At 40.7% G+C, this 27,415-nt stretch overlaps 1 protein-coding gene across 1 annotated transcript in view; it reads right to left on the minus strand.

Annotated features, from left to right (window-relative positions):
- Nucleotides 1-320: 320 nt before the first annotated feature.
- FGF10 (fibroblast growth factor 10) overlaps nucleotides 321-27,415 on the minus strand; it is a 96,344-nt gene continuing 69,249 nt past the window's right edge. The window contains exons 2-3 of the mRNA XM_044276218.1: nucleotides 5,895-6,001; nucleotides 321-4,231 (exon numbers count right to left, since the gene is read on the minus strand). Coding sequence (XP_044132153.1) covers nucleotides 4,040-4,231; nucleotides 5,895-6,001 — 299 coding nt within the window. The 3' untranslated portion in view covers nucleotides 321-4,039. The remainder of the gene's footprint in view (nucleotides 4,232-5,894; nucleotides 6,002-27,415) is intronic.

Raw genomic sequence — 27,415 nt, forward strand, 5'->3', positions numbered from 1 at the left:
AAAATAAAACAGGGCTTTATATAGTACTGTACATGACAATCTCTTCCTAACAAACCTAGAACCAGCCCTGTACCTCACATGGATCCAGAGATCTCCGCTCTCCTAGATTTATTTCAAGTTGGCATCTCAGTGGGCATGTCCTGAGCATATTAGAAAAAGAACAAACAGCAGGTGGCGCTATACAGATAAATTTCAGCAAATAACTCAGTGGCTATGCTCATTTTTTAATTACAGGTATATGCAATTACAAAAGTATTCAAATCCATGTGCTGTTTTGAAAATATAGAATATTTTCCGTGGGACAACCCTTTTAAATCTTTCCTACAGATGGCTGAATTGAAGCATGTGTATAATAAATACATCAAAATGCATGTACAATGCACACAACAATCATAAAAAGATGACGTTGCACGCTTGAGTAATGGGACACAGATCTCTCAAACATGTTATGTTATCAGCTTTATTGAGGAAGACCGCACAATCTAACCATCTTGCAATTTATGGGAAAGCTCCTTAAAACAGCTAGTATTTAAATAAAAGATTTTACATTGGAAGTGCTGGTAAAAAGCATTGACTCAAATAACTTATAAAACCACAAAACGACCAGTATTTCTAGTGGTTAAATTCTTAGTAAAAAGACACATTAGTAAGTATCTCATTTGTACCAAAATACAGTCTCCAAAGAATAAAAATAAAACATTTTTTTTTTTACAAGAAATTTGAAGATAAAACTGCAGCATCAATATAATCTCATATTACCAGGTAAAGTGTTTTAGCAAAATAATATTATTAGACTACATTAATCTTAGAAGAACACTGGGAAAAACACATGGTACGTAGTGTAATGATGTCATGCCTGCTGTATGTATAGGAGATGATGGGCTGTTCTCATCTGTTCTAAAAGAAAGGTTCAGATAAATACTTAGGCTAGGTCTATAGCATGCTTGAAGTTAAGGCTATTTCAACCTATCCGGCATAGCCAGTAACGGCTGGAGCACCGCCAGGCCCCATTGACTATAATAGGGCCCAGTGAGGATCTGGCTTGTTTCCGTCATGAGAGCTGGGATTAGACGTGTTTTGTCTGGCCAAATCCCAGCATTCATGTCGGAAACAGGCCGAATCCCCGCCGGGTTCTATTATAGTCAATGGGCTAGGACGGGGAAAGGCAGTATCCAGCTATGCGGGATATGATGGACTCCAGCAGGCTGTTTCTCTGCCGGAACAGCCTGCCAGATGGTTTTAACGCCTAGTGTGAAAATTGCCTAACACTCCAATTCTCCCAATGTTCTGTATACGCCAACATAGCCATAGACTTATATTAGATCTTTATAGGTTTAGGTTAATATATGTTGGCAGGCATAGCTATGACTCATGAAGATAACCCTTTTAAGTTAAATCTGTTGAAGCAATCAAGTTATTGCTACAGTTCCAGTTTCTCTAATCTGCAGAGATCAACTGTTGTCACCAGGAAAGGTCTGTCTGCCCACCCATTTAACCTGTAGGCCAAATGAAGCATTGCATCCAAGCCATACAAATATATGGCCACCCATGGACATGAAGGGTATACCTGAGCAGAATTTGCTTTTACAAAGTAGTTCTCCATCCTTGTGCATGGATGATGTCTGTATGCCGTAACAGGGTGTAGAGACAGGGGTTGTCTTCATGAGACACGTCAATGGCAAATCTAGGCAACTGTTAAGTCATACATCAGCCTATGTCTGGGGAATAGTGTATGTTACTTCAAACAGTCTTGTTGAGTGCACTCTCCAAATGTGGTATAAACCTAGCCTTATTTACACTCATTTTTAAAAGTGTAGACCACAAAAATAATACTATCTAATGAAAATCTGGATTGGTTTTGGAAGAATAGGCTACTTGTGTATTCGGATGGCTGGGCTGGCTATTTATGTCTAAAAATGAGTCTTCTTCAGCATGATCTCATGAATATTTTCTATAACAAGTTGTAAGAGTTCAGATACGTTGATTTTCTTTTGAAAAGGTAAGAATTATTATTTTTATCATGTAAAGTAAAAAAAGATCAAAGGTCCATAAATATAATTTTTATGTTTTATCAGAACTGTTGCCCATATTTTATTGGATCATAGAAAATCTGTTGGATGGATGGATAGATTCAATTACAGCTGAAAATGTTTAAAATGGTAATTAATTGTATTTAATTTAATTGTATTTAATTTTAGTTATTTTATTATCTGTCATTATTATCTGTAATTTAAAATAAAACAACAGATCTATATGCATCCAAAGCTTTATAACAGGCCTGCATTTAAGTAATGTACATCATCAAGTCATGAGCACTTTTGGGACACCATTGCACTAAATATTTATAACCGTATATGTATATGAAGTTCTTCAACTCTATCCTGACACAAAGAATTTTTGATTTTGATGTAGAATTACGATTATGAGTGCTCATAAAACAGGCTTTATATACGTATCATAGCTCTACAACTGAGACCATTGGCTTATATCATCTAAAAGAGGTACATACTGTACTATTATAAAAGCGGTAAATATGAAACTGATATAATTTCTGCCACAAGATAATATTAAATGACCCAGAGTTGTAGCTAGGCTTTCCTTCTCCCGGGGCAAAGTTTCAGATCTGTACCCTAGTCCTGTAGCTAACTAGACTGGCCAAGGCAAAGTGACTTGTTGATGCCCCCCCACTCTAGCACCCAACATCCAGGGAACAGGACCTGCCAGTCCCCCTAGCTACGGCCCTGATGTTTTCCACCCACAGTAAAGTTAGTTGTAACAGGTTATTATCATCTCTTTTTGTAGAAGCCATGCACAACACTGAAATGGGGCAGAGCAGATTAGATGCTACGTTGATGATGTATTTACATCACGAGCCAATCTCAATGCAATAAAAATAAGTTCTTCTCTTATCTTGATGACATCAGCTGTAATGCCGCTTAGTTAGTATGGCCCAGCGAGTCCCTTCCTTTAGGTTCTAACAAGCCATAACTACAAAATGACCATGGTAGAGAAAACTATATAATAACTCATTGTAAATGACAGTTGTTAATGTACTAATATGAGTATAGACTGGCATTAGATGTCAAGAGACTTACCAAACACTCACATTTTTCATTTCAAAAACATTGGTGCCTCGAGTTTCAGGCCTATCCGCCAAGGTAACCTGCCTTTTAACTTAACACCTATATGATCAACTCATAAATAGTGTTTTCTATTTTTTGTTTTTACATATAAATGTCTCCACATCTTTCATAACTAGAACACTGTCACATATTAAGACGTTTTAAGCAGATAAAACACATGGGCTCATTTTAAAAAAAACTGTCCTTGTTTCCCAATACAGCTAATCAGAGCTCAGCTTTCATCTCTAAAACTTCTCCTGAAAAATGAACGCTGATTTGTGATTGGTTGCAATGGGCAACAATGCCATACGTTGAAGTTTGATAAATGGGACCCAATCTCTTTTTTGATCATGAGAAAAAAACAGATGCAAAATTGTAGACACACGACTCAAACACTGAAGAGACATAGTAAACATTCTATTAAATAAATAACTTACAAAGAAACAGAGAAGGGATAGGGGATGGTAGAGTACACAGGCATAACACAATAGTCATTTTTTTAGAACAGTTTAATCACGTTTATGTATCTTGATCCTATACATTCTTTTGGATGTCTCATCAGAAATATCCATTATTTCTGTAGTGTTGACCCAAGTGCTTCTGGTAATTGCTTATGTGGCTGACGTCTCATTGGACCTGAATACGCATTGATGATCTTTGAATTTGAGTTAGTATCCCATAAATAACATTCCCGGAAGATCATCTGTCTCATATCCATGTATCGTATGAACATATTCCTCAAGCTGGAGATTTAGCTTTTTTATAATCCCAACCGTAGTCACATCTATGACACAGTACTAACAAAATGTCCTCCAATGTCCTCCTAACACACTCATGGTCCACCAGAAACATCTTTCTTTTACAAATGTTCTTCACAAGACCGTAGTCCAAAAATACATCAAATCCTTCATGTAATGTTATAAAGGCATGGGGAGAAAGTGGGCGTTCATATTTTTCCTCCTCGTTTTTGGTCCTCTCTTTGGGGTTCCTTTCCCATTCAGTGCCACAAACATTTGTCTCTCGTTATTTTTCCAAGTAAGAGATGCATACGTGTTGTAGCCATTCTCCTCTATCCTTTCTTTTAGTTTACAGTCTATATTAAATTCTTTCTGTGAATAGACAAAAAAAAATACATGATCAATAAATATGAATATAATTTTATTTTTGTAAGTTGATATAAATCTATAAAATGTTTATTACCATGGAACAGATAGAACAGAATTGGCTTACATAAGTTAGAAGTTAAGACACATGTCCATCAAGTGCAAACTATAGTAAATCAGACCTAGTTGTCTGACCATTGTTTATCCATTTTAATGGTAGGCTACCACTGTGTAAAGTCCATCTAAAATGTATGCATCTAAAATTAAAAAAATGAGGCAACTTTGCAAATAATAAAAAGTCACTAAAAATGTTCTGTTTTGTGACTACAGCTGATATGTGTTTCTGTGCATCTCCATGCTAACAGACAATGAACCCACTGCAGCCGAATCTTACATTTATACTCCTTCCATCTTTCCCCTACTTCTAACCTACCTACACTTAGTAACAAGTATGGAGCAGACAGAGGGGAAGTTGAGTGCAGGATCAGGGTACATGTGTTTTCATGGAGATGCATAGGTCTGCATAACAGTTGTATACACAAACCTTAGGAGATTTTTAATTAAGATTTTTCATATTTGATGCAATGGAGAAATACAGGGCATGTCAATTTTGGAATGGGTGTCCTCTTTATCGCAAGACTGACCTACCTATCTACTGTACGATTACTCCCAACACCTTTCCTAAACCTACTTAGACATAAACACTAGAGATGAGCGAATTTATGAAAAGTTCGATTCGGCTGATTCGCCGAATAAAAAAAAAAATTTGCTCCGTGACAAATTACTTTGCTAGGAGGCACATTTTTTGGAAGTAGCGGGTGCAATACACCGACCCCCGTCATTGTACCACTCAGATGCCGCGTTCATACATGATCGTGGCATCTGAGTGTAAAAACTGTGTGAAATTAACATTAAAAAAATAAATTAGATCAAACTTACTGCCTCCATTTGCTCGCGATGGTCCAGCCGCCGCCATCTTGAATGAAAGTCTGGAGTGAACTATCACCCGGCGCGAGATTACGTCACCACGCAAGGGGTTTAGACCAAGATCTCCAATCAAGATGGCTGCCCGTCGTGTTCAAATGGAGGAGGTAAGTATGAATTGTTTTGTTTTTACATTATTTCAGGTTAAATTGATTCGCTAACGCAGAGCACAAGGAAATTTGGCTTTGAGGTGAATCGAATTTATCCTGAAAATCAGATCGAATGCCACTTTGTGGGATTCGATTCGCTCATCTCTAATAAACACACATGCTCAATGTATTAAAGTATATGAGGTTTTTTATGTTTTGTTCATGAGAGCTGGACATATCCTAGTCTTCAAGTAGAGCTTCTTCTATTGCCACCTAACATTTTGGGTTGCTTTCTGTCAAAGAAAGACCACCACTAATATTTTTTTCCTGAGTGGTCTAACTGCTTATTAAAGTCCGTAGTGTTTTGTCCATATTTGTTTCACACTAGGTCAATGTAAGAATATCTGTATGTAAACTGGCTGCTCATGAAATGACCTCTAGTCTGTGAAAATGTCAAGGAACAGTAAATTGTAAACTTCATAAGTGTAGAAATCAAGGTCAATGAATAAACTCATGCCATGGAATATAAATAATAGAAAATATATATATATATATATATTTTAAAGAAAACTAAAAAAACAAAATGAGTTACTTACCGAGCCATAGACTTTGCCTTTTTTATTCATGGCTAAATAATAATTGCTGTGGATTGCTTTGATGGCCACAATCCCCCCAACATCCACAGATGTTATCTCCAATATACCTAAAGTAGATAAAAAAGGAATGTTAGACTTTTTGAAATAAAATGCTAATTTCAAAAAGCATATTATTTTAAAGGAATTGAAACAACTCATGAAAAAAATTATTATTAAATACACCTCAATGGCACAGCAAATGCGGTTATCCAAAACCATATTAGAAACCAGTCTGGACTAACACATTTTAGAAGTGTGGTTACCACCTTATGTAGAAGTTAAAGGGGTTTTCCAGGCTACAGATATTGATTACCTATTCTCACCCCCAAAATCTGACCTTTATATAACTGGCATTTTTTTTAGAAGTTTTCTTCTGGTCAGCTCCTCCTGCTTTATAACATATTGCCTCTTCATTGTATACTGTCTTTTATTAGGACAGGTTCTCTATTAATGTTACTGGTGCATGGGTTGGAGAAACTCTCAAAGTCTGTATGGAAAAAGTCCAGTCTTTGTTTAAATCCAGAAGAGAAAGGATGGCAGTTAACTTTGTTAAGGTTTTCTACCCTGGGGACATTAACTCTTGCAGAATTCATCTCCACATTGCTTGTTTCTGGTCACACTCTCAGACCTGATTCAGCATCTCTTGTTTTCCAACCACCAATGTGGTTCTCAGAGGTTATTCTGGTCCACATCTCCTCAAAGTCTCACAGTAGATCTCGAAAAATACCATGCACTCAATGCACGCATAGCTCTGACTTGTTTCCATTAGGTGACTCCCTGGGATCTACAGTCTGCTGTCTCAGCTATGATGACTCCCCAGGCACTCCATGTGGTGTTAGCCACACACTGACTCGCTTCCTACCATGCAGCTCTTTCTATGGTGTATAATACTACAGTGACATCTAGTGGTAGCAATTACAATTGCAAGAACACATTCAATAATTTAAATTGCATACAGGTAGCGAATATCATAATTCAACCCAGTATAATTCAGTATACATGACATACAGTATATATATGTACAGTACAGAACAAAAGTTTGGACACACCTTCTCATTCAAAGAGTTTTCTTTATTTTCATGACTATGACAATTGTAGATTCACACTGAAGGCATCAAAACTATGAATTAACACACGTGGAATTATATACATAACAAAAAAGTGTGAAACAACTGAAAATATGTAATATTCTAGGTTCTTCAAAGTATCCACCTTTTGCTTTGATTACTGCTTTGCACACTCTTGGCATTCTCTTGATGAGCTTCAAGAGGTAGTCACCTGAAATGGCCTTCCAACAGTCTCGAAGGAGTTCCCAGAGATGCTTAGAACTTGTTGGCCCTTTTGCCTTCACTCTGCGGTCCAGCTCACCCCAAACCATCTCGATTGGGTTCAGGTCCAGTGACTGTGGAGGCCAGGTCATCTAGCGCAGCACCCCATCACTTTCCTTCATGGTCAAATAGCCCTTACACAGCCTGGAGGTGTGTTTGAGGTCATTGTCCTGTTAATAAATGATGGTCCAACTAAACGCAAACCGGATGGAATAGCATGCCGAAGCAAGATGCTGTGGTAGCCATGCTGGTTTAGTATGCCTTCAATTTTGAATAAATCCCCAACAGTGTCACCAGCAAAGCACTCCACACCATCACACCTCATCCTTCATGCTTCACGGTGGGAACCAGGCATGCAGAGTCCATCCGTTCACCTTTTCTGTGTCGCACAAAGACACGGTGGTTGGAACCAAAGATCTCAAATTTGGACTCATCAAACCAAAGCACAGATTTCCACTGGTCTAATGTCCATTCCTTGTGTTTTTTTAGCCCAAACAAGTCTCTTCTGCTTGTTGCCTGTCCTTAGCAGTGGTTTCCTAGCAGATATTCTACCATGAAGGCCTTATTGACACAGTCTCCTCTTAACAGTTGTTCTAGAGATGTGTCTGCTTCTAGAACTCAGTGTGGCATTGACCTGGTCTCTAATCTGAGCTGCTGTTAACGTGCGATTTCTGAGGCTAGTGACTCAGATTATCTTATCCTCCGCAGCAGAGGTGACTCTTGGTCTTCCTTTCCTGGGGCGGTCCGCATGTGAGCCAGTTTCTTTGTAGCGCTTGATGGTTTTTGTGACTGCACTTGGGGACACTATCAAAGTTTTCCCAATTTTTCGGACTGACTGACCTTCATTTCTTAAAGTAATGATGGCCACTCGTTTTTCTTTACTTAGATGCTTTTTTCTTGCCATAATACAAATTCTAACAGTCTATTGAGTAGGACTATCAGCTGTATATCCACCTGACTTCTCCACAACGCAACTGATGGTCCCAACCCCATTTACAAGGCAAGAAATCCCACTTATTAAACCTGACAGGGCACACCTGTGAAGTGAAAACCATTTCAGGTGGCTACCTCTTGAAGCTCATCAAGAGAATGCCAAGAGTGTGCAAAGCAGTAATCAAAGCAAAAGGTGGCTACTTTGAAGAACCTAGAATATGACATATTTTCAGTTGTTTCACACTTTTTTGCTATGTATATAATTCCACGTGTGTTAATTCATAGTTTCGATGCCTTCAGTGTGAATCTACAATTTTCATAGACATGAAAATAAAGAAAACTCTTTGAATGAGAAGGTGTGTCCAAACTTTTGGTCTGTACTGTATATAAGAGAAGAGGGAAAAAATGTAGGCGACCTTTAGTTCCACCCTCTTACAATCACAGAGGCTTCTCTCCTAAAAGAAATAACTTTAGCGGTTACACAGAATAGTTTAAGGGAGAACAGGACAAGGTGGATTCACCTATTATCCGCAAGGAGGCAGGAATTATCCAAAGTGGACAACCCCTTTAATGTTTATTGCAACCAACAAACTTGGACAATACTAGTTGACAAATTAAATATGGCTCAGAATCTATCATCACTGGTGAATTGCAACATGGAGTAACAGATAGGAAAAAGAAACTTTGTGAGTGCAAACAGGGGCAAACCTTAATTCCAAGTCAGGCTCTCTGACACATGCATCCAATAGCTGCAGGCACATGGAACATGTTTTACTGGTGTCAATAACCAAGAGATTACAGGAAACAAAACAGAGTTAACTAGTTATTTGTGCCAAGTCAACGTGTGGAATACTTAACATACTTCAGCGGCACAGTCTTTCACACTATGGTGTTCTGCCAAATCCACCAAACAAGTAACACGATAAACAGATGAAGTGGCGGCATGTGTAAAACAGCTGCAATTCACATCTCTTTCCATTCTACGGATTATATGTATGTAACAGGTAAAAGCCGTCATGGCAGCCTATGAACGTGCAGCACAGATAACCAGGCAGATCATTGTATCAGACGTGCAAGTGCAGGTGCTGGGCTAAACTTCTCTGCTGAGAAGTATTTTAATTGCCTATATATTTTTTTTTATAAAATGTCATAAAATGCAATGGCTGATGGGAAAGGCAGACTTAAACAATTTAATATGGAATTTAGACATTGTTAAAGCAATATGTACAGTTGAGTGCGCTTTATTTTCACTTTATTATATTTCTTATTGCAAAACGTGTTAGCATTGTTATTTTTTTTTTATTGCACACTTTCCATATTAATCAGAATGTCAATCAGCTTGCTTTAAAATACCCAGCCCCATGGTGTCTAATGGTCAATGTGCAGGGTTGGATTTATCTTTAGGCCTCCCTGGTAGAAAGGGATCATTTACAGATTAATAAACTGAATACAGGGCATTATTATGTTAATCCCTTAAAGGGGTTTTCTAGAACTTACATATTACTTACAAATCATTTGGGCCTATCCACCACAGCAAGGTGAGCACTTTCTGGATGGGAACCTACTCTATATGATACCTGTCTCTGTGCCAACAGGCCTCAAATCAATTCAAGGAGTGCAGGCTACAGCTAGATACTGCACTAATTAAAATTAGCCTGTGGAAAAGATGGGTTTTGTAGGAGTGCTCGACAGAAATGAAGACAGCCACACCTCCAAATTCATACTGCAAAAAAGTTTTTGCAGATTATCTATATTCGATCTGTGGGGGTCCACCCACAGATCAGCTGTCTTGGGCAAGTCATAGGCAGTGGAAACTATACAGTGGATGGAGCTAGAAACAGAAGGCTTTGTTGACTGTATAGTGGCCATTCATGGTACTGTAACTCATAAGCTCATGGATTAATTGATAATACACTAGTGCAGCCACCTCCATAAAAGTAGAAGTTGTTGCATCTTGCTGGTCTGGAGCATTCAGATGTGTTAATGTCAAGGAGGAAAGACATCAGCAATGATCTGGGAGAAACAGTTGTTACTACCCATCAATCTGGGAAGGGTTATAAGGCCATTTGAAGTAGATTATTCTACAGTGAGAAAGATTATTTGCAACTGGAAAAAATCCCAGGCAGTTGACAGTCTTCCCAGGAGTAGAAGTCCCAGCAAATTCATATCAAGGTCAGACTATGCAATGCATAGAGAAATTAGAAAAATGAAGAGCCACATCTAAGACTCTACAGGCCTCCGCTAACATGTTAAATGTTCAAGTTCAAGACAGTACAATGAGAAAAAGACTGAACAAGTATAGCTTTTTTAGAAGGGTTGTCAAGAGAAAGCCTCTTCTTTTTAAAAAGAACATGGCAGCACTGTTTAAGTTTGGAAAGTTGCCTCTCAATAAATCACAAGACTTCTGGTACAATGAAGCAAATTTGCCATTGAAAATGTGCCAATATTTTTAGTTTTTTTTTTGGACACTTTTTTTTGGTGCACAGAAAAAGTTCTGGTGCATAGACAGATTTTGACAAACAGACAGAATTGTAACATTAATCTGGTGCAGGATTTATGATCTATGCGCTCGAATAGTAAAGGCTGTGATTTGTATTCTTAGACATTGCAAAGTACAACATCATTAGTAAATCTGTTCCAATGTTCTTTGGACAGACAAGACCAACTTGGAGATGTTTGGCCAAAATACACAGCACCACATTGGACGAAAACTAAACAGCATAGCCAAACGAATAGCCCATAACTGACAAGCAAGGTGGCGGAGGAGTGACGATTTGGGCTTGTTTTGCAGCCACAAGACCTGGGCACCCTGCAGTCATTGAATTGACCACAAACTCTTCCATATACCAAAGCATACAAAGATGAGACCATCTATCCAACAGTTAAGCTTGGCCAAAACTGGGTCATGAAACAGGACAGTGATCGCAAGCATACACGCAAATCTACAACAGAATTGGCTGAAAAATAAAAAGGTAGTGGAGCACGTGTACTGGTCATCTATTCAAAGTCTAAGGGACAGTGCTTAAAGGGGTCATCCGGGAATAATTTAAAATGGCTGCAAGCAACCTGTCCTAGAATGTGAGCAAGACTGGTTGCCTTCACTTACAGAGCTGCCTTGGCACTTGCATAAACTACCATACATATTGGTGAGCATTCCTGTCAGGCTGCTCAGCCATGATGGCATATTGTAGGCAGGATCTATTGCCATCTATTGTGAGGCCCACTCACTAGACAGCTCTGCAAGTGGAGGCAAACAGTCCAGCTCCCATTCTAGGACAGGTTGGTTGTGGCCATTTTAAATCATTTTCTGAAAACCCTTTATAAGAGGAACCTTACTGTGCACAATGAATCAATGATCGCAAACTGTGAAATGTTCTTTATCCTCACAGAACTTTCTGTTGGAATGTGCACGGCTCTTGAAGTCCCTGATGTTGTTGAATAGATTTCGATGTTTGGAGTTAAATGTTCTGATTTGCACATGTGCCTTCTCCTCTGCTTTGTGCCTGTTTTCGTTGGTGTACATTTCCAGAGTTAACAATCTGTATTGGATTTATAAGGATTTTTTTTATTTGACACACAGATAAAACTGTCCAGTCCTGCAAAGCATTTTACTTCTTCATCCAGAGTAGAGATGTTTATAGAAAGGTTTCAGCCACAATACATGAGGTGGAGGCGGTGGGGCCGGAACACAGAAATATAACTCTAAATTTATCAGTTAAAAAATTAAACAAATATGCCCTTCTCAATGAAAAATTTGACGTGCTATTTTATATTCGACCTACAATGACTTGTAAAAGATGGCAGAATGGATGATAGATACAGTACATAGAAAAATAGATAGATAGATAGATAAATAGAAAATTGAAGAATGAAGCAGCATTCCAAAGTAAGGTGAAAGGGTGGTGGACCTACTTAATTCACCCCATATGCAACGTTTCAGCCCAAAAAAATTAGGCCTTTCTCAAGCTTGAGAAAGACCTCATTTTGTTGGGCTGAAATGTATTTGCGGGTGAATAAAGATGGTCCACCACCCTTTCACCTTACTTTGGAGTGTTGCCTAATTCTTCAATTTTATATCCATTGGCCCATAACCCATGCCCTTGGAAGGATTGCACCCATTACATACCCAACTCAACAAGTGCTGCTGTTTTCTTCTGTTCTAATAGATAGATGGATAGATAGATAGAATATGATTATGGCAAATAGATGTACAGGTATGTATATACAGTGGATATAAAAAGTCTACACACCCCTGTTAAAATGTCAGGTTTATGTGCTGGGAAAAAAATGAGACAAAGATAAATCATTTCAGAACTTTTTCCACCTTTAATGTGACCTATAAACTGTACCACTCAATTAAAAAACAAACTGAAATCTTTTAAGTGGAGGGAAGAAAAAAAATAACTAAAATAATGTGGTTGCATAAGTGTGCACACCGTCTTATAACTTGGGATGTAGCTGTGTTCAGAATCAAGCAATCACATTCAAAATCATGTTAAATAGGAGTCAGCATACACCTGCCATCATTTAAAGTGCCTCTGATTAACCCTAAATAAAGTTCAGCTGCTCTAGTTGGTCTTTCCTGAAATGTTCTTAGTCGCATCCCACAGCAAAAGCCATGGTCCACAGAGAACTTCCAAAGCATCAGAGGGATCTCATTGTTAAAAGGTATCAGTCAGGAGAAGGGTACAAAAGAATTTCCAAGGCATTAGATATACCATGGAACACAGTGAAGACAGTCATCATCAAGTGGAGAAAATATGGCACAACAGTGACATTACCAAGAACTGGACGTCCCTCCAAAATTGATGGAAAGACAAGAAATAAACTGGTCTGGGAGGCTACCAAGAGGCATACAGCAACATTGAAGGAGCTGCAGGAATATTTGGTAAGTACTGGCTGTGTGGTACATGTGACAACAATTTCCTGCATTCTTCATATGTCTGGGCTATGGGGTAGAGTGGCAAGACAAAAGCCTTTTCTTACGAAGTAAAACATCCAAACCAGGCTACATTTTGCAAAAACACATCTGAAGTCTCCCAAACGCATGGGGGACAAGGTGTTATGGTCTGATGAAACCAAGGTTGAACTTTCTGGCCATAATTCCAAAAGATATGTTTGGTGCAAAAACAACACTGCACATCACGAAAATAACGCCATACCCACAGTGAAGCATGGTGGTGGCAGCATCATACTTTTTGGCTGTTTTTCTTCAGCTGGAACTGGGGACATAGTTAAGCTAGAGGGAATTATGAATAATTCCAAATACCAGTCAATATTGGCACAAAACCTTCAGGCTTCTGCTAGAAAGCTGAACATGAAGAGGAACTTTATCTTTCAGCATGACAATGACCCAAAGCATACATCCAAATCAACAAAGGAATGACTTCACCAGAAGAAGATTAAAGTTTTGGAATGGCCCATCCAGAGCCTAGACCTAAATCCAATTAAAAATCTGTGGGGTGATCTGAAGAGGGCTGTGCACAGGAGACGCCCTCACAATCTGACAGATTTGGAGTGTTTTTGCAAAGAAGAGTGGGCAAATCTTGCCAAGTCAAAATGTGCCATGCTGATATGATTTATATCCACTGTATGTATGTATGTATGTATGTATAAATGGATGATGCCAATATATATGGTTGATGATGGGTATTAGAGGTGGGACAAATAAAAAAAAAATTCTAATCCGAATCCGAATAGGTTCTCGAGTATATCGAATCTTTCGAATCTCGAATCCTACAAATCCTGTACAAAAGAATTATGGGGATCTGTGGATGACACTGTTATGGAGGGGGGTCTGTGGATGACACTTATGGGGGGATCTGTGAATGACACTGTTATGGAGGCATCTGTAAATGACACTGTTATGGAGGGGGATCTGTGGATGACACTGTTATGGAGGGGGATCTGTGGATGACACTGTTATGGAGGGGCATCTGTGGAGGACACTGTTAAGGAGGGGGATCTGTGGATGACACTGTTATGGAGGGGGATCTGTGGATGACACTGTTATGGAGGGGGATCTGTGGATGACACTGTTATGGAGGGGGATCCGTGGATGACACTGCTATGGGGGGGATCTGTGGATGACACTGCTATGGGGGGATCTGTGAATGACACTGTTATGGAGGGGGATCTGTGGATGACACTGTTATGGAGGGAGATCTGTGGATGTGGATGTATACCGTATATAGCTTCTTATGCTATATGTATCATCCACAGATTCACCCCATAACAGTATCTTTCACAGATCCCCCTCCCTATAACAGTGTCATGCACAGATCCCTCCCTCACCATAACAGTGTCATCCACAGATCCTACTCCCCGCCGCTCACAGGAGTGTACATTTGACAGTCACATTTCTAAAATGTAATTCATATCCTGCAGTAACTTTACCTTTAAATAAGCGGCCGCTCATTTATACTAGTACCTTACACCACTCCTCAGCTAGCTTCGGTAACAGGGCCAGGTTACAGCCTACAGGCAGTGCGCGGGCGGCGCCCACAGTCACGTCACGCGCCTGTGCCACTTAGTGGGAGGAGCAGGCGCGCCGCCTGCACTGCCTGTTAGTTGTTACAGTGCGAGCGGCGATTTAAAGTTAAAGTTACTGCAGGACCAGGTCAGAGGATACCGATTACAGTTTAGAAGAAATGTACACTCCTGTGATCGGTCAAAATGAATGAGGGCACATTTCAGTTGGGGGGCACATGGGGGGGCACAGCGTGATGTAGGGGGGGCGTGTAACCCTCTGGCCCCCCCTTGGCGACGCCACTGGGGAAATAGCAGGCATCGAGGGATTTGTGGATTTGTCGTTCCACCTCTAATAGTTATGTTATGATAGATTAATAGATACAGACAGATAGATAAGTAGATGGATAATCACATGAAATGACATTACCAGTAATTTTATACTCCTACTACTTTGATACCCCTGTAGCCTTTGATGGATGTACTGTTCTCACAAAATATCCCTGCTTCTACGGTACCTAGTCATGAGAAAACTACTGAAGAAAATGAGCCTCTTCCCAGCCATCTGGTTCACGTTCCTCCCTTCACAACACCTGCCCTTTGCTTAGACCCTTTTAAAACACTCTTCTTTGAGATGTGTTTCAGGTGTCTCATTTGCAAAGTACAGATAAGACACTCAAAGCATTAGACGGAAAATTAAGAGACTCTCATGGGGGTCAACCTTCGCCTTTGAACATGAAAGTCTCTGAAGCTGTGAGATCACTGACAACCACCTGCAAGAGCATAGTACATTATGAGGTGTGAACATGATTATGAGGTGTAGTTTTTTGCTAGACTAAAAATAAGCCTGCCAAAAAAACATTTCTGTAATGAGCTCATGTTAGCTCACAAAACTAATAATACCAACATTTACACCTCTTATTGTAAGTATAACCTGGAGCAAAGAATTATGGAAGGCGGGGCTGTCTATATGCGGGCCCCGTGGACCAAAATGCAATAACATGTTAGATTTTTTTAGTATTATTATTATTTTCTATTATTTGCATATTATCTTTATCTATCTTCTATCTATGTATCTAGCAGCGGGCAGTGGTGAGCAATGCAACTGTAGGGGATGTGGAGTTAGCAATCACACCCAGACCCTGGTCAAGCAAGACTATGTGTGAACTTATCATGTAGGGCAAAGTCATGTGCCTGGGGCTATTGTAGTACACAGAAGGGGAGATTTATTAGAACTGGTGGGAAGGAAAACCAGCTTAGTTGCCCATAGCAAGCTATCTCATCCCACCTTTCAATTTCCAGTGGAGCTCAGAAAAAGGAAAAGTGGAATTGGGTTGCTATGGGTAACTAAGCCAGGTTTCTTTTGTACCAGTTTTGATAAATCTTCTCCAAACTGTGTCACACGACAAACTCAGTCCTGCTACATCTGAACCTAATGAACAAAGTAAAGCAACTACCAGTATATTGGTATAAGTAGCTAGCTGAAGCAGCTGGAACTGGCTGAAGGGTTCTATGCATTTCTTTCAGACCTATGCTAAAGAAGCTTGCCTCATCCCGAATGATTTCTTCACCAAGAATTAAAAGCAGCTGCACCCTGCCGTATACTAAGAGGAGAAATTATCTGGTAAATCTGGAGCAGATTAGACTTAAATAATTGTATTCCGTCCTGTAACATAAACAGCCCCCCCCCCCTCCCCCGATACATCTACGATGCTCGGCGATTTCATATACAGTCATTCAACACCTCATCAGACTATGATAAAGACTTTCAACTCACCAACACACTTAAAAGGCCATCACACTGCGGCCATCATCTTACACCTTGGCAAATTCATTATCATCACATGTATTTTGCAGGATGGAGTGGTTAGATCACTCAAAGTGATGTCTAGACTGACACTGTGATCTAGCTTTGCGTGTGAGTACGGGGGGCACTTCAACCGCGAGTGATGACAACTTTGTAAACTATGCAAAACATTAACTGCGCGAGCAAGATGCTCCATTTCAAAGTGAGAAGAAAATTTGTAGCCAAGATTTCATCTATTGTTTTCTAATTCTTAGGACAGATTTGCAGGGGTTTCCCAACTTCTTATAGTTTTCTTTTTTTTTTAGAATATCTCCCACCACCCAGAAGGACCTGTTGAAGAAAGAATACCTACCTGCTCCTTAATGGGCAGTTCTTGAGCCTACCGTCTTCCCTGCACTTCGGTCCCCACAAGTAAGCTTCCAGCATAGGCAGGGTCACGTACACCACTGCATGCAAAAACCGTCCGAAACAGTGACATGTCCCCAAGCGGCATTTGACCCAGCAGTGACATCCTGCTTGAGGTACCGTCACTGCTGCAGCCAGTCATTGACTGTAGCAGTGCACATGTCCCCTTCCATGCTGGAAGTTTACTGAAGCACAGTGACGACAGTGGTGGACCCTCAAAGCTGAACTGATTGTCAGGGAGCAGGTAAGTACACTTCCCGACAGGTCCCGATGGGTGAGTAGGGTGTTTTATAGCAGGTTGCACTATACAGATACATCTAAGGTTAGACAACCCGTTTAGGAGGGTTGATCATTTTAGAGAATCCCTTCTGGTCAAAATGAGTCCATAATGATGTGCTGATGACTAGCTGTTCTGCTGCTCCAAGTCTCAGTGATTAGCTTTCAATTCTGTTGCAATGCCCCCACAGGAGAAATGCAACATTACGCAGTTCCAAATTAAATGAATGTGCTTTCCATGTAAGGTGCAGACCAGTTGGGTCTTCCAGAGCAAGAGACAAAGGATCCATCTCTATTAACTTATAATTCCCCAACTGAGTATTTGAAATGGGTTTTTCAGACAATTTTTAATAGTGAAATATAACAAAAAATTGTCTTCTGATACATTATGGATACATGTCATAACTCAGAAGGTCATGTAGATAAAGCTTATGAGCTCCATTACCACCATTTTCCATAATGCAGGAATTGCACTGGTCTATGGAACAACAACCCAAATATTTCCATCACTGTAAGTCTTGGACACAACATTCTTAGTTATATGGCTATTAGATGTTGCTTCAGATATCTGCAACGTTGTGAATCTTTGGAAATTGGCAGGGGCCCATATTCTTTGACTTCACCAGTGTGATCTTTTGGCATGTATCTATAACATATTGGGAAATCAAACATATTCCAATTACTAGCATAAGTAATCAAACTTCTCGAAACAATCTCTGGGGAAACTGTGTCAATATGGTTGCCATAACAACCTCCATCATATACCCAACCTCCACATTTTCCCAGACCCTAACATAGCAAATCTGTCTTGTTATGGCATCTTGTCACCATCAGTGGCCCTTTACCAACAGCGATCTAACGGTTCCACCCTCATTATGGTGCTGGATTTTGATCTCTAGGACAGAAATACCCACCTATGTGTTTGAGATGGGACTCCTCCATAGTTCAGCCTTATACCAAAGGAGATGGGACTAACTCAGGCTAAATTTGCTCATTCCAGAGGATCTATAGGCGCTACCACTTAGCCTCGCAATTTTTTGGATCTCGGGTGGGGGGGGGGGGGAGTTCTTATAGTGTCTCCCATTAAACTTTTGTTGAGCAGAAAAGCATAGTAAATTCTTGAGAAGTAGTTTTGTCTTTCCTGTCCAAACGATTTCGTGTTTAGCCTATTACAACATCCATAGTCTACACTAATCATTACGCATTACGCATTCTTAAAATAATTTGGATATTTTTTTTTTCCACATGCAGCATTTTCTTCCACAGTTTAAGGTGAGATATCCAGCATCTCTGAGAGACTATCTACAAACTGACAGATGTTTAGAGAAGGTCCAGAAAAGAATGCATAGCCCGGGTTTCAGATTTGCATAGCGCTTCACAGATACAAAGCGTAGGAGAGCAACGGAGTCTCAGATAAAAATGGGGTCAGTATGTAACATGCTTTGTGCTACAGCAAACTTCCTCCTGTCTCTTATTTATGAAGTACAGTGCGTTAGGGCCCCGCCAGTAATGAATATGTTTAAATGCAGGAAAATTGAAAACACATTGACGTGTAGCCGTGCTGAGCCTGAGCTCACTTTGCTGCACATGCTCAACGTTTGCCTTATTATCTTGTTCAGTAAAATTCATCCAACATGTGCGCAGATCTCTGCAAGCCCCCTCCAGAGGAATGAGACACTTACAGAAATGTATGCAACAAATCTGTTGCGTGTGAACATGCACTTAGAGGGCCTGATGGGTGGCACGGTGGCTAGCACTGGTACCTAGCGCTGGGGTCCTAGGTTCGAAACTGACCAAGGACAACATCTGCATGGAGTTTGTATATTCTCTGGTTTCCTCCCACACTCCAAAGATATACTGATAGGGAACTTAGATTGTGAGCCCCATTGGGGACAGCTTGATACTAATGTCTGTAAAGCGCTGCAGAATATAGTAGCGCTATACAAGTGCATAAAATAAATAAATAAGAAAATAATATGACTAAGCACATGGCTAACAGTAGCTAAAGGTGGGAGGCCATGTGCAAGGGGCCATCTTAAAAACAGCACCGTGGCCGAAAGGCTTACTTAACCGAGGTAAAGATTGTGGAGCATCTATTCTTATGACCGTTGTGTCATGCCTCTGTTATTCCACCAACCATCTTATCAAAGAATTGCCAGCTGTTTGACACTGGCAGCACTGATTGGATACTGCCAGACTGTGCAAGGGCAAGCCCTCAACTGGGTGGATTTCAACTGCTGGATACTTCTGTTCTCGGGAAGATAAGCCAGTGCCAGAGATGTCTGGCAGCGGCTCTTCCCTTCTCCGTGTACAGGATATCTGGATGCCTGACCACACTAAGTATGCATATGCATAGAAGGGTCAGAAGAATAGCTAATGGCTTTACTTGCAGGGTTGACTAACCTTTCTAGCAAGCTAGAACCAGCCCTGTACCACACATGGATCCAGAGATCTCCCTATTCTTTACTCCAATTGCTCTGGTAGATTATCTTCAGTCTGGCAGCTCAAGGAGATGTGTTCTTTCTGCTGCAGCTCTCTCCCTGGAACTGCCCCAGCTTTGACCAGAACATATGGCTGGTGGCAGTTGAAGATTTAAACTGAGCATGTGCGACCAGATCAGTGAGATGCACAACAAAATAAGGAAAAGAACAAACAGCAGGTGGCGCTATACAGATACATTTTGTTGAATAGCTCACTTGCTATGCAAAATTTTTAATTACATGGAATTACAAAAGTATTCAGATCCAGGGGCTGGTTTGAAAAATGTAGAAAATATTTTACGACACAATCCCTTTAAATATGATTTTTAGACATCAACTGCGAATCCGTGTCGATGTAAGATTGAGTGGAGCTTCAATGAGTTGTTAATGAACCAACTGACCCACAGCCCAATCGCGAGAATATTAATACTACTACTACTACAAAATCAGACATTACAAAATAACAAATTAACCTATAACTCATAGTGCAGAAATAAGGGCTTTCTCATGAGTGCTCACGATCTATGGGGAAGTAAAGGAGACCCCAAAGGTTAAAAAGAGCTTGTTTTTCTCAATGAGCCGTCCATCTTGATTAAATAGATAAGTTCATATAAAGCTGGATGAGCCACCTGGCAGTATATGTAGTGCTTTTGAGTGCATGCGTGTCATGGATACTGTTGGATGAAAGGACCAGGTCCTGATTCTGACGAATAATGTAGAAGGATGGGGAATGGAGAAGCGTTAGGTAGGAGGTTTAGGTAATGGTGGATGTTAGTGGTAAAACCTCGGTGAAACGGAGGGTGCGGGTAGGGTGGTAGAAAAAGATGAGTAAAGGGGACATACAGGGGTGCAGCTCCATGGGTGAGACTTTATGAGCAAGAGAGAATACACTCAACTTGATAAATAAATTGACACACACACCAACAGATCCATCAACAGCAAAGTCCATCATCATCTAAGTAATAATAACAATGGCTTTGATTATGTTTTCTGAGCTGCTGTTTAGGGCTCGTTCACACGAACGTGTGCTGCCCGTTGCCGTATTGCAGACCGCATTTGCGGATTCGCAATACACGGGCACCGTTTCGTGTGCATTTCGCATCACGGATGCAGACCTATTCACTTCAATGGGTCCGCAAATCCGGAGATGCTAAACGGAACAGAAGCACGGAACGGAACACTACGGAAGCACTACGGAGTGCTTCCTGGGGTTCCGTGCCTCCGCACCGCAAAAAACTAGAACATATCTATCTTTTTGCGGAACGCAGGGATCGCGGACCCATTCAAGTGAATGGGTCCACGATCCCCATGCGGCTGGGCCACGGTCGGTGCCAGTGCATTGCGGACTGCAATTTGCGGCTTCACGGGTCGTGTGAACAAGCCCTTAGTATGTAATATAGTAGTCCAGCGTTACTATGTTACTATTCCCTTTTCCTGCCTTGTCTGTGTGTGGCTCTTCCTTACACGGGCCTACTACTGAATTTATGTAAATTCACAAAGGACAGGGCTACAAGTTCTACTGAAATAATAAGGCAAACCGATATTTACATGTCAGGGTTTTTAATCAGCAGGATCAACCCTACAATGTGGTATGACTGGTTTAGTAGGGTTAATCCTGTTGACGTGTGTTCTTTGAAGGGGTTGTCAAGTGCTAGCTTTTTACAGAAAAAGCACCATTCTTCACTGGGGCTGAGTTGGACAGAAGGGGCGCAGGCCTAAGTTTTGACACCAAATATTTTCTTCTAGCAGGTATGCTGACTAGTAAACTTTCTGCACATAATGATAACATAACTGGTCCACATCCTCCAGAGCCACCTGGCTGACCTTCTCAATAAATATCTGAAAATGGTAGCGCATGTCAAGCAAACAATAATGATGGCAGGAGCTTACACATTATTTAAAGTGGATTGTAATTTCCCTTTAATTGCTTCTGGAGTGTGGTGGGAAAATAAAGTAGCCGAATGAGCCTCATAAAACATGTGCTGGAGACAGTTGGGACATTATTCTTCCCTCCCTTCAAACATGGATTATGTTACTTTAATAAGAATACCACGCTTTCATCTTAAAGATTTGTCAAGGTCAGCAGGGTCACTCATTAAGAAACCTTAGTGCTGATTGTGCAACTGCCATTTGGAAGCCGCCAGTCAAGCTGCCACCAGGTTTATCACCGTAGACAATGACAAGAAACACAAAATAAGTATGACGGAGGCTGTAACTACGTATAACCATAGGGTCATCTGAATAATGTAATATTCCTGCGCCATGGCTGGATGTAAACTTGAGCCATGCAATGCCACCCATGTGACCTACTGAAATTTTGAAATGCCTGTTGTTTGGTACCCAGAGACCCCTACTATATACTGTACCTCCATGTTCCCCCAATCTCGTGCAAAATCTATCTAATGCCAAATTATTAAAGGGGTTCTGCAGTTTGTTTAAACTGATGATCTATCCTCTGGATAGATCATCAGCATCTGATCGGCAGGGGTCCGACACCTGGGACCCCCTGCCGATCAGCCGTTTACCGTAGGCCCAGTGACGTCACGACTAGTATCAACTGGCCTTGGCACGGCTAAGCTCCATTCACTTGAATGGATCAGATGCTGATGATCTATCCAGAGGATAGATCATCAGTTTAAACAAACTGCAGAACCCCTTTAAGGTAGTCTGCCCAGGAAGGCAGTTTAAGGTGACATGCATAGTACTTTAGATTCTGTAAGATGTCATACGGGCCCCATGAGGTGCCATATTCTCTTCTATCGGTCAATTGTAGCAATGGTGTATGTAGTGTTATGATAGCAGTAAATGTGTCCCCTGTCACATGAGTTGCTCTGTAGTGTCTTGCCATACTTGTTCTGCTATATTATGTTTTCTGTTAAAGCATTTTTTTTTACTCTCTGGAGCACACATATAGACGCACAGTCACACTAAACGCAAACAGTTCTGCTGCATGTACATATATACACCCAAATTTGCAGCAAACACATTGTACGCACACAGCTGTGCAGTACACACACACTATGCGCACAGCACTACTACATGCACAGTAGATACACACAGCACTGCTACATGTACAGTAGATATACACATCACTGCTACAAGCCCAGTAGATACACAGTCCATTGCTACATGCACAATAGATACACACAGCACTGCTACATGCACATCAGATATACATACAGCGCTGTTAAATGCACAGTAGATACACAGTCCATTGCTACATGCACAATAGATACACACAGCACTGCTACATGCACATCAGATATACATACAGCGCTGTTAAATGCACAGTAGATACACAGTCCATTGCTACATGCACAATAGATACACACAGCACTGCTACAAGCACATGAGATACACAGCACTGCTACATGCACGTAGATACATACACAGCACTACTTCATGCACAGTTGAAACACACATCATTGCTACACACACAATAGATACACAAACACACACCACTGTTATAAGCACAGTAGATATACATACAACACTGTCAAATACACAGTAGATACACACAGTACTGCTACATGCACAGTAGATACACTCAGCACTGCTACACACACAATAGATACACACAGCACTGCTACACACACAATAAAAACACACACAGCACTACTACTTGTACAGTAGATACACACAGCACTGCTACACACACAATAGATACACACACAGCGCTACTACACCCACAGTAGATACAGACAGCACTGCTACACACACAGTAGATACACACAGCACTGCTACACACACACTAGATACACACACAGCACTACTACATGCACAGTAGATACACACAGTACTGCTACACACACAATAGATACACACACAGCACTACTACATGCACAGTAGATACACACAGTACTGCTACACACACACTAGATACACACACAGCACTACTACACACACACTAGATACACACAGCACTGCTACACACACAGTAGATACACACAGCACTGCTACACACACAATAAATACACACACAGCGCTACTACACACACAGTAGATACACACAGTACTGCTACACACACAATAGATACACACACAGCACTACTACATGCACAGTAGATACACACAGCACTGCTACACACACAATAAATACACACACAGCACTACTACACACACAGTAGATACACACAGCACTGCTACACATACAATAAATACACACACAGCACTACTACATGCACAGTAGATACACACAGCACTACTACATGCACAGTAGATACACACAGCACTGCTACACACACAATAGATACACACACAAACCACTGTTACAAGCACAGTCGATATACATACAACACTGCTGAACGCACAGTAGATACACAGCTCTGCTGAACGCACATACTATATATCCATCCCTGCTGGGAATATTGGATATCCTGTTTTCAGAATTGAAATGGTGCAAAAAAGTTGTGATTTTTTATTTTTTTGGGCAAGTGACCCAATAAAGTTGCAAAGTCTGTGTAGCTCCATCAATGGAAGTCAGCTCCGGAGCTACACAGCTACATTGTAGCAGATTGCCATTACAGTGCTTCTCCCATACAAGTCAATGGAAGCAGCCACTACAATGTTGACAGTGCTGTGTAGCTAATGCTCTGAGTTCTGTCGATGGAGTTACATAGACCAGCCGATCATCAAGGGTGTGAGGTGTCGGACCCCTGCCGATCAGCTAGTGATGGCCTATCCGGACGATAGGTCATGACTTATAAAACCCTGGACAATCCCTTTAATGGTAAAGCAGCAGATGGAGTCTGTCCACACTCTTATCCTAACAGAGGGCATAAGTCTAAGCAGGGATTCAACAATAATAATCAATGTGTTAAAATGTTTCCAACAATCATTTTTAGAGCAGCATGCTACTGGCCACGGGCCACGGCATGAAATCAAGGCTGTGCACATCGGGCTGGTACTGGTAGACACATTTACTATTAGTGCCTGTCAATATGTCCCACAACCACCACAAAATGCTCAACGGTTATGCAAAGAAATGACTACAAATAAAGATTGTTTACTGGGTTGGTTCATTTGTAATGTTCTTTATACTATATAAATACTTTTTATTGCTTTTTTTACACACATATTATACATTGTGAGCAATGTCCCAATGTTATTAAAGTCACAGTCACCCTGAATCATGTACATGACCATAGCTGGTGCTGGTGATATGACAATGCAGGAACCTGGCCTGGTCAATCAGGAAGGAGAGGGAGATTCTGGAAGAGGAAGCAGGAAGAGCAAGGGTGCACAGAGTGGCTTGTGCCTGTCCTCAGTGCACTTAACTGCTCATTTCCATATGGATTTTAAATTATTTTTTCTTCAGAATGAAGCAATGGATGACCAAGTGATCACTAAGGTATCATTATATTCAGCTGAGCTAGGCCTATCAGACACTGTGTCTGGTTTACCAGTGAATGTCCTGGTGACAGATACCGTTTAAATAGAACTTGTGTGACTACATGAAGAAGACTAGAAGGTCTCAAAGAGAAGCACATCATATAACGTTCAACTAAAATTGCATAACAAAGTGACCAAAATATACCGGTCTGGAAAGTGTTACAAAGCCACTGCTAAGGTTCTGGGACTCCAGCAAGCCACAATGAGAGGCATTATCCAGAATTTGGAACGGTAGTGAACCTTCACAGGAATGGCTGGCCTTCCAAAATTTTACCAAGACCCAGACAAACATCTAAAGAAATACAGGCCTAACTTTCCATGGGGGAGCTGAGAGGCACAAACCACTGCTGACCAAAAAAGAACACAAAGGCTTCTCCTAGGTTTACAAAAAACATCCATATGACCCCCAAGACTTTTCGCTAATTATTTTGTGAATCAAATGTGGAACTTTTGGAAGACATGGGTCCTATTATATCTGGTGTAACATTAATACTGCATTTTATCATAAAAATGTCATACCAGCAGTCAAACATGGTAGTAGTAGTGTGATGGCTTGAGCCTGCTTTACTTCAGTAGGACCTGGCAGGGGAAGCAGGACTCACAGGTTTTCTCTGTGTATGGGTGGGCAAAGTAGACCTCACAGGATTCCTCTAAGTATGGACATGGAAGGCAGGACTCACAGGCCTTCTCTATGTGTGGGTGGGCAAAATAGGTCTCACAGGCTTCCTCTGTGTGTGGTGTGGGTGGGGAAGCAGGACTCAGGTTTCTTCTATGTGTGGGCAAATGAAGCATGGACTCTATATGTGGGAGGAGGCAGGAATCACAGGCTTTCTCTATGTGTGGACAGGGGAAACAGGACTCATGGGCTCTCGTTATATGTGGGGGAGGCCGGAATTACAGCCTTTCTCTATGTGTGGTCAAGGAAGACAGGACTCACAAGCGTTCTCTATACAGATTTTCACATGAAACCAATGACCCGACTCATAGAAATTCTACAATACTGAGCTCAGCATCTTTTCCTGTATCCGTTACTACAGACAGAGTACCTGTCTAAGATGGTGTATTATATTATATTATTAAATTATGAGCCTTTCTGCAGCCGGTCTGAGGCTACTAGTGCCTATATTGTACTTGAGCTTTATCTGCTGGAATTTGATCCCCCCCCCCCCCCCCCCCCATTGCTGTGCTCCATTATTGGAGCTGGGTCATTTATAATAGCAATATAATTCCTTAAAATACAATTCCCTTATATTATAGCATATGTAAAAGAATTATGACCAAACATTGCCGCTATCCATACAGACATAAAGCTCCATACCTCAGTCAGATCTCACAATATAAGTAAACCAATATAATATGTTACTATATTTGCATAAATGAAAGAAGTTTTATAAGTAGAACAATATGTTCTCAATCTATTAGGAATTCACTCAGAACAATGACTTTCAGACGAACAATAAAAGAGGCCCCAATATTAGAGGAAAGCTATGAAAATACTTCTGCATTTAGGATGCCAAGACCTTTATAAGGGTTGTAAGGACTGAAGTAATCAGGGGATTTACCCTACTATGTAACGTGTCAATGTGCAGAGATAACATACCCTAAACATTGGCATGCAGCCCGGGCCTCCCCTGCTGTCAGGACTTGATGGGAGTTGTAGTTTCGCAAAAGTTGGAAAGCCCTGAGATCACTGAATTCAACTAACAGAAAATGAATTGATTATAATCAAATTTTTTAGATGACTGAATATTTTTTTTGATTACTATTGACCGGAGGTATGCCGATAATTTGGCTGATATGAACCAATAAGGGAGGATGGTGTGAAAACTGACTGTATAATGATTAATTTACAGGTACTGATAGTCAATAATATATTTATCCAATGTGCTTCACCCTCACATACCAAACCCATCACCGGAAACAGATCCAGTCAATTATAAGTACTCTTAAGTACTCTAATCATTAAAGATATATAGCCAACCAAGGGTCTGATACAATGTGCACCAAATTGACATTATAAGACGAAACTATAAAATTAAAAGGGCTTTACAAGGTTTTAGTATCTGTTCGGATGGGGGGGGGAGCGACACCCAGGACCCCCACCGATCAGCTGTTTGAGAAGGCAGACATTAATTCTCTAGACCCCCAAAGATGTTACAATAAATCATTAACTACACAGAGAGAACTGGTTTTCCAGTCACTGCCTATAAATATACCCTAAGGGGGAAAAAACATATGGCCTTGTAGTTTTACTGCAAAATGTCCACTCGGTTTTGCAGGTAAAAAAATAATGACCTCAATAGATGAATACACTGTAAAGTACTTTAAGGGGGTTTTCTGGGATTTCATTCTGATGACCTATCCTCAGGATAGGTCATCAGTATCTGATCAGTG

This window comes from Bufo gargarizans, chromosome 1, assembly GCF_014858855.1.
Source record: "Bufo gargarizans isolate SCDJY-AF-19 chromosome 1, ASM1485885v1, whole genome shotgun sequence".
Taxonomy (NCBI): Eukaryota; Metazoa; Chordata; class Amphibia; order Anura; family Bufonidae; genus Bufo; species Bufo gargarizans.